The sequence below is a fragment of the Poecilia formosa genome, unplaced genomic scaffold, assembly GCF_000485575.1.
Source record: "Poecilia formosa unplaced genomic scaffold, Poecilia_formosa-5.1.2 Scaffold48, whole genome shotgun sequence".
In the NCBI taxonomy this organism is placed as follows: Eukaryota; Metazoa; Chordata; class Actinopteri; order Cyprinodontiformes; family Poeciliidae; genus Poecilia; species Poecilia formosa.
This window is the reverse complement of record NW_006799987.1, coordinates 2,063,146-2,072,314: the sequence shown is the minus strand read 5'-3', so window position 1 is coordinate 2,072,314 and position 9,169 is coordinate 2,063,146. Positions and strand designations below refer to the sequence as shown.

The following is a 9,169-nucleotide window of genomic DNA, read 5'->3' as shown; positions in this document are numbered from 1 at the left end:
TGTGTGTGTGTGTGTGTGTGTGTGTGTGTGTGTGTGTGAGCTCCACGCCAAGGTGACATTTGCTTGCAGAACTGCTCCTTTTTCATGCCTCCATGCTATCCATTCCCCAGATTAATTACCTCCCATCAAACTCCCAGGAGGTTTTTTTTTTTTTTATGTTGTGTCCCAGAAAAATAATCACAGGGTCAGAGGAAGCAGAGTGCGCTCCAGCACCCCCTTGTGGTTGGGAGAGGAAACGCATGTTCCATTTATATCATCAAATACTGGATAGTTAAAATATAGATTTTGAGAGCGTTTGTTTGAACTAAACTTATAAACATTACTGAACATTATAGACAGTCTTTCTCTGTTTAAATATTTTCTGATTATTTTTTTTTTACTTTTGACTCAGCTTTAACGTTTTTATTGTTTTGTTTTTATGTCTGATTTACTTGTAGACCAACTGTGTTGTTCAGGCCTCTTGCAATAAATCAATTAATTGCATGATAAATTAAAACAAGCTCAATAATTTCCATTTGCATTATTTATCATTTCTCTCTTTCTACCAAAAACTGGATGCTAAAAGACTTCAGTCTGGTGTTTTTGTCTCAACTAGATTCTCTTTTGAAGTATAATTTTGTTTACAGAGACTTCATAATTAATTTTATTTGCTGTTTCTGTTGTTTTGTTTATTTATTCCAGGTCCAGTGTTAAATGTTGATTAGAATTTAAAGTTTATTGATCTTTGGGAATGTTTTATTTCACTATTATTATGCTATTACCAATATATTACTGGAAAATTGTCTCAAATCAACAATACTGTCATTCATTTCAATAACTTCTGGGACAATTTATCGTCCAGCAAAATCTGTTTCTGTGACAGGCCTAGTTAAAATTACCACAATTCATGGCAATGTAAATATGCAGGAATTAACGTAATAGGTAAATTTCATCCTTTGTCCTGAGATAAATACCTCACTATGCAATTTACAAGATTTTTCTTCCATTAAAAGAAGTAAAACAAAAATATCAACCAAAGAAAACATTTATACAAGAAACAGGCAGAGTCAGAATAAAAACAGCATAGTTAAAGAGATCTTATGAAGCTCTGTGGCATCAAGAATCAGAAGAAACTCTCTGAAAACGGCTCCAGCCTCCTTTAGCTGAGCAGAGGGAGAATGCACTCAGCAGCGGCGTGACCCAAAAACCGTTCGCTCCAGGCAGGAAACCTGCATTATCTGATGGCGGCACGCACCTTTTCGATTTTATCCAGCCATTCCTTGTTCTGGGCCAGCTCGGCCATGAAAGCCTGGTGCTTCTGCCACTTCTTGTGCAGCTTCTGGGTCTCGTCTCGGCTGCTGTCCCTCGCCATCAGCATCTTTTCGTACACCCAGTCCCCCAGCTGCAGAGAAAAGACGACAGAGGAGGAGGAGGAGGAGGAGGAGGAGGGGAACCATAAGTCATTTCTATTGCAAACATGCGCAAAACTTTGTCCATATTCTGCTAATGTCAAAAGAACAAAAAAAAAAAACAACAACTTTGCAGTTGCGTTGTTTCCATTAAATAAGAAACGCAATTAAAATCACACCAGAATATGTTTGTTTATGCGGTAAGTCATTATAAAACTTTCAGCGCCTCCAACTACTTCTGGTTGTCTTCACCTGTTTGCCCCTGTGGCAACAACCGGCTGTAGATCATATGACCATTGTATTGTTATTATTAACATATAAAACCAACATCCTGCGATGGACTGGCGAACTGCCCAGGGTGGCTCCGCCTGTCGCCCAAAATGTCTCGCTGAATTACAAGGTCACTGTTAATGATGCTACAAGGCTAATGCTAGCATGATGAGCGACGAGCATGTTGACCAGTAGGACGTGTGTTATCACCACCATGCTGAGTAACATTGACATTTAGCATGTAAAGCTCAGTTTATATATAAATCTTAGCTAACTGCTAATGTTAGCAACTATCTAACATTAGCAGCTACCACAGATTAAATGTCGCTGCTAATGCTACCTTTAGTACTAGCAGCTAAAAAAATTAAATAAGAATTTTTCATTTAATTTCTTTTTCACATCAATGAAGTATTTTTTAAATGAATTGCATTTGTACTACTAAAGCTACAAAAGATAATGCTATCACTGCTTGACGACACAGAGACTGCCTGCAGAGAGCAGGGAAGCATGAGAAACGACACTGCGAGGCTAACGACACCAAAATGAGGACTTTAGCTAGTAGCATTAAGGTAACCTTTTGCTATAAAATGTAGCTAGTGCTACCTTTTGTAGCATTAGCTGCTAATGCTACCTTTAGTGTATGGGTTGTCATTTTAATGATCACCTACTAACATGTTGATGTTATTAGAATGTGTGTTATCACGTGATTAAAATGACTTAGATACAAAAATGCTGTCAATAAAAACACTAAATAAAAAGTAAAACAATTATTATAATTATATGGTCAATGTAAGCGCAGCTATTGACGCTCTGATAAGATTTCTGAAATATCAAAACACCCTTATCAAAAGATGCAGAGCAGAATTATTGATTATTAAACATATTTAGTGCAGAAGAGATTCATGTTAGCATAAGTAAAACGCTTTTTTGCATTTTTTCCTCATATTTTTACGGCGTTTCTAGTTGAAATACAAGGTCACGGTTAATGACGCACGGCGCATGTAGCCTGACACACGTGTAACAACAAACATGGCTGCAGGAATTCACATGTGCAGCATAACAGCTTACAGTATCTCCCCCCACCCACCACCACCACCTACGCAGACTCAAACACCGAGCAGACCCCCGCTCTCACTCAGGCTGCGATATGCACATTTAATTCAAAAACCCATCGGAATACACTCCATGTTCTGCTCTCACTCAGCTGGGAGGAAGAAATCTGGTTTACCAGCGGCGGTTAGCGGCAGCAGCCCGCTGGGTAGTGGCAGCTGCAGGCTGCAGCCTCCGATGTCCGCATCCTCGCTCCTCCACCGACATGCAAAGATGCTCCTCTATGCAGAAAACACGGGAGCGGAGAGGGGGAAAAAAAAGCTGGGAGGAAAATGAAACCAGCAGTGAAGAGACTTCCTCCCTCCTTCCTCTGGTGCCAAAGACTCGCTCAGAAAGGAGAGGATGCGGGAATGGGGGTGGATCAGTGACGGAGGAGTGAGAGGAGAGAGACACCCTCCTCCCAAAAAAGAAAAAACAACAATAAAATGGCACAGAGCCGAGCCCCTCCCCTGCATCGCTCCGTCTGTGACTGAGCCGGATGCTCGGAGGGATGGAGGCGGGGAGGACCGAGCAGTCCGGGACGGCAGGTACCGAGCATCCGGCTTTTACAGGTTTGTTCAAACCGTCACCATGTCGTGACAGTAGCTGCGTTTCTATTAACCACGTATTTTTTTTAAGTCACGTGTTGCGATATATATTTAAAAAGTTTCACGTTAGGATGAGGTGGTTTTTCAGCCACTTTGAAACACTTTTGCCGCCTCACAAAAGTCACGTGATTCACAGCCGGATGTTACTACGGGCGAAAACCACGAAGAAGACAACAGGAAGTGGTAATAAGATGATGATTTGTTTTTGCTTTTTTTTTTTTTCTTTTTTGCTCCACTAGAGTTCTCACAACATCAAGGTTCATAAAAAGTTGTCTCATTCCAATGTGTTGAATCCATTGCTCTTTTCCAAAATGGCAGACTACAATTTCCCCAAAAATCGAGTGATTAGCATGCAGCTGCTCCCAAGTAGGCGGGGCTTGTCACTCCAAGTCATTGAAGGTGAGCGCTGAATTATGGACATAGCTGATGTTTACATAATCACTGTCATTATTTTTAATGACTTATTGTGTGAACAAGCTTAATCACTTATGATTTTTTTATTAAATATCTTATTTAATGGAAATACCACAATTCTGAAATTGTAATTTTTGGACATTAGCAGAAAATAGACAAAAATTTGAGAAGATTTGTAATTGTAATTCCTTAAACAGGTTAGGATAGGCCCCTCAAATCAGTTTACAATCTATACTCATGAAAATGGATGAAAACAGATACACAATTATACACACGTGTTATTTCTGAAAAGCAGAAGCGGAGCCTCCTTTACCACCATGGTAAGCCAAGAACAGAACACTTGTCTTTTCCAGCAGCCATTGTACAGCACATACAGCAGTATAAGCAGCTGAGCAAACATGTTGGAGCTCAGTTTGGGGTATAGGTAATGGTGCAGCACTTGCTCATTTGCGTTGTTACATTCTGGAGGTTTTTGAAATGGCTCATTTTCCAGACACCAAGAAACAGCTGGGTGGCTTTTTTAAACGCTTGGACTGTTTTTAGAAGCCGTTGAGACGCAAATGGAAGCAGAAAAACGTGGCAAAAGTGTATTTTGCATCATAGATCCCCTTAAAAATAAATACACCTTGATTTGTAGATATGTTTTACCAAAACTCTTCAAAATGCATAGTTTTGGCTTCACTCTGTGCAAATTCACTAAAAGAATGCTACATTATTGCAACTTAGGTAACAAAATGTGCATATTCTTATTTATAAAAGGAATTTAATTTGTTTGTCTAATACTGCACTTTAAAAAAGGCTAAAGAGGTGCCAATTTTTTTTATCCAATTAATCGTCAGAATAATCGTTAGCAGCAGCTCTGCTTTTGTTTGATCTTCCCCTCCGTCTCTGCAGCTGTACTCTCAGTTTCCAGCTTGATGCTGCTGCAGTGGTGAAGCAACAAGAACCGAAAGCAGAGAGAGAAGGAGAGGAAGGCAGGACGGATTAGCAGATTGGCTGTTTTTATGAATCGGGGCTGGTTTTCACACGTCGTCGCCTCTTCTTGGAGTTATCACACTCTGTGTTGGTGCCGCGCAGACGTGTCGGGGAACAGGCAGCTGTAAACACGACGCGGCTCACACCTCCAGAGGCGACAGCAGGAGCACGCGCACGGAGGAATTTAAAAGTTGCATAAGTGATGTGACTGCAGGGGTCATGGAGGATCGGAGGGCGGCGCGGGTTTTATCCTCCTGTCTGTTTCCAAGGTTCAACTTTAATGATAAACACATAGCAATCCCAATTTTTATTAAATTTACAACCATTACATTCCACCTTTTTAAAATGTTTAAAATTATGAAACCAATTTTAATAGACAAAGCTAACAAAATGAAATACAGAAAGGAGTTTTCAAATGATGATTTTAATTTAAAATGCAGTTTAAATCAACTGGACACTCTATTAAAAGTTAAAATCAGAAAAAAGAGTTTGCTAATAAGCTAAATATTTAGTTACAAATGTAATATTTAGCTTGCTAAATAAATATTAAATTTGGAGCTAAATTTTTGGCTCCAAATTAAATATTCAGTTGTCAAGCCAAATATTATTTTACAAGCTAAATATTTACCTAAACATTTATCTACTCAGCTAAATATTATGCTCAAATATTACTGTCAAATATTTAGCTTGCTAGCTAAATGTTTAGCGAACAAGCTAAATGTTTAGCTCCAAACATAATATTTAGCTTGCTAAATAAAAAATAATATTTACACATATTTATTTACCAATGTTAATATTTTTAATCTTTATCTAATGTTTTCTGTAGTTTAAATTATGTAAATTCCCCCAACAACATTACACTAACGTGATGGTTGAATATGTAAATATCTTTGAACGTCAACAAACTACACAATCTGCAGGTAGTCAAATAATTCAAGGGAACATTTGTAGATCCTGAATGGTTCTTCCCCGTTTTTCAGAACCGTCTCAGTGGTGGAACAAGCGGGTCGAGCCATGGAATCAGTTTGATTGGCAGCAAACCGCATTCACTGATCGACCCATGAATTTATGTCACCGGATGACCAAAGACGATATGTGCAGACAAACGGCGTCAAGTGGAAGAGCAACGTACAAACATACCGAGAGATTTCAGAGAAGCTGGCCAACCACGGACAGGCGCTTCAAAATGACATCATCAGAGCGTCGACCGCAGCTCAGAGGAACACCGGGTCAATGGAGACATAACCAACTGGGCTACAACCCAACCGGGCTACGACCCAACCGGGCTATGACCCAACCAGGCTACAACCCAACCGGGCTGGAACCCAACCGGTCCAAAACCCAACCGGGCTATGACCCAACCAGGCTACAACCCAACCGGGCTGGAACCCAACCGGTCTAAAACCCAACCGGGCTCCGACCCAACCGGGCTGGAACCCAAACGGGCTACGACCCAACTTTGCTACGACACAACAGGGCTGGAACCCAAACGGGCTACGACCCAACCGGGCTAAAACCCAACCGGGTTAGAACCCAACCGGGCTAAAACCCAACCGGGCTAAAACCCAACCGGGCTGGAACCCAACCGGGCTAGGACCCAACCGGGCTACGACCCAACCGGGCTAAAACCCAACCGGGCTACGACCCAACTGGGCTGGAACCCAACCGGGCTAGAACCCAACCGGGCTACGACCCAACCGGACATTAAAGCTGCAGTACGGCACTTTCATTGTATTTGTTGAAATTATCACTGTGTTGTGACAACATAGTATGTGACAGAAAGATCCGTCACAATAACAAATTTAAATTGTGATAAATGATAATATTGTTGTTTTGAGACCATTTTCAAGTTATATAATGTCAACATCATAATAATCCAATAACACATTCTCAAAGATTAATAAACTTTAAATTCTAATGGACATTTAAACACTGGAACTGGAAGACATCTTAAATATCCCCAATAAACAAAACATCAAATAACATGAATCATAAAGTCGCTATAAACAAAATTATCCTTCAAAAATGAGGATATGCTGAGACTCAACTTTCATCGACCAGATTTTGGGTAGAAAGAAAAAACTACAAATAATGGAAATTATTGAACAAATATGTAAAAAACAAATGTTTTATAAAAGTTAGTTACTGCAGCTTTAACCGGATAGAGTGAGACTTGAGAATGAAGCAGCTACTGAAACCCATCAGCTTCCTACCTCATGACAGTCTTGGAGAAACCTCTGAAGTTCCCACTGGTCGTTCAGTTTTTCCAGCCATTGCTGGGCCAGTTCCCTGTTCTGGTTTCCCCTGAAACACAAACAGAAGGAAGATTCTGAACTCATAAACCTTCTGGACAAACATAAATTAATTTTGATGCTTTTGAGTTGTCTGAGAATTTGTCAACTAACTGGAGAAGTATAATAGCATTTTTTATTTAATAAACACTACCTAAGACTGAATTTTGTGTTTATTCATAAAGATGCACGATATATCGACACCAACATCGATATCAGCCGTTATTAGTTATTTTTTAACATATCAGTATCGGTCCAATACATAAAACTGCCAATATCAACAACAGATATTTATTTTGCTGTCTGTTTCTGGCTACTTTTTATTCTTTCCAAAGGTGTCAAAACGGTAGAGAAATATAAATATTGGTTTATCGGTTATCGGCCACAACAGCAATATTAATACTGTTATCTGCCCAAATTTTCAAATTGGTGCATCGTTATTTACTTGTGTTGTCTTTGAGTAATATTTAAATTGGTTTGATGTTCTGAAACACTGAAGCATGACAAACATGCAAAAAGACATTTTTTTGCAAAAATAATTGCAAAAACGTCACTCTTTACAACAATTACACTGAAAAACACAAAATTTTACCAAGTTTTTGGTCTAGTTTCTAGTGCAAATATCTTAGTACATTAAGATATTTTTAAGATAGTTTTGTCTTGAAAAAATACAAAACTATCTTACAAGTAACTTTTGAGCAAGAAGGAGCTTGTTTTAGTCAATAATTTAATATTGGCAAAAAAAAAATGACCAGCTCTGATGGCAGATTATTTCACTAATAACATGGGAAAATGTCTAATTAGTGAAATAATCTTTATTTTTTTCATAAATATTGAGGAATTATTGACTAAAACGAGCTTCTATATGTCGCTGAAAAGTTACTTGTAAGTTAGTTGGTATGATTTTGTGTTTTTGCAGTGTACTCTGGCTCTAGTTACCATTAATACACATTGAAAATTGGTGGATATGGCACTAATGCATAATACCTCATTTAAATGCGGACAAACTGCATCAGTGCACAGATGCTTACTGGTCCAGTGAGCTAGTTTAGGTGCAGATTTTAGAGCAAACTCGCGTACATTCATGGTAATCTAATACGAAAAGCATGTGGTTCTCTTTCCAGCAAAGCAAAACCTCAGCTGTCACCCAGATTTCACGGTCAGGGTTGTGGTTTTGGACCAAACGGGTCCTTTTGTCTGTCTCTTTGTCTCCCTGAGAGTCTCTCTCTTTGTTCTCAAAACTGTTGTTGTGTTTTACCAGCTGCTTAGATTTTTGAGACTGATGCACCCAGAATGGTGCAGAGAGTTTTAGCTGAAAATCAAAAACAAAGACACCTAAAATCTGTAGCTGTTCATAGCTGTTCTATAGCTTCTCTCAAGTATTTGTTTTACTTTGATTCTGTTAGCTAGGGATGCAAACAAATAATCAACTTCTGATTGTGGATTAATGGTTTTGTATATTAAAACTAGTTCCTCTCAATTCACTAATAACGTCCACTGAGACGTTATTTTAGTGGTGTAGTTTGGCCGCCATCCAGGAGATGGCGCCGCTGGCCATCCGTAAGCGGAGTCGCTGATTCAGGATTAAAGATGGCGGTGGGGCCATAACAAAACAGGGAAGAGAATCGGTCCGGTGTTGGATTTAAAATTAGCTTTATCCGGTTCCGTTTTGAAATATAAACGCTCGACAACCTAGTTAAGTTATCACCTTAACAGCGGCGTCGACTTCTCATTCAAATATTACCGATGTGCTACGGAGGTGAGGAGGTAAGGACATAGTAGGGCAGAAAAATTGTGACATAATATAAAAAACGTGGCGCCAATAAGTAAGGTTGATTTGTGAGAACTTTTCTGAGTTAATGCACTTTATCGATCGAAGTTTCTACAACATCTGTGTTCATGAGAAATTAAGTGTTTCACAGATTTTAATTATTTTCACCTTTGATTTTTTTTCAGCAACTTAAGAGGTTCCTGTTGTATATAAAAATATGTCTAATGATGTGAGAACCACAATTTTTACCGCTGGCCAGATGTTTTTAGTAATGAGTTACATTCTAGGGCTGAAACGATTCCTCGAATGATTCGAGTACCTCGATGACTAAAATTCCTCGAGGAAAATTTACCTGCCTCGAAG

General features: G+C 39.2%; 1 protein-coding gene across 10 annotated transcripts in view; it reads right to left on the bottom strand.

Annotated features, from left to right (window-relative positions):
* Positions 1 to 9,169, bottom strand: part of sptbn4b (spectrin, beta, non-erythrocytic 4b) — a 75,986-nt gene that overhangs the window by 29,563 nt on the left and 37,254 nt on the right. For 9 of the 10 annotated variants that reach the window (XR_001662180.1, XM_016671678.1, XM_016671679.1 and 6 more), the window contains 2 exons: positions 6,958 to 7,048; positions 1,235 to 1,381 (listed from right to left, as the gene is read on the bottom strand). Coding sequence is in view for 9 of the 10 variants with exons in the window: in XM_016671678.1 (XP_016527164.1) it covers positions 1,235 to 1,381; positions 6,958 to 7,048 (238 nt within the window). In the remaining variant the exon portion in view is untranslated. Of the gene's footprint in view, positions 1 to 1,234; positions 1,382 to 2,886; positions 3,112 to 6,957; positions 7,049 to 9,169 lie in introns of those variants that run through there. The other variant, XM_016671681.1, reaches the window with a different exon arrangement.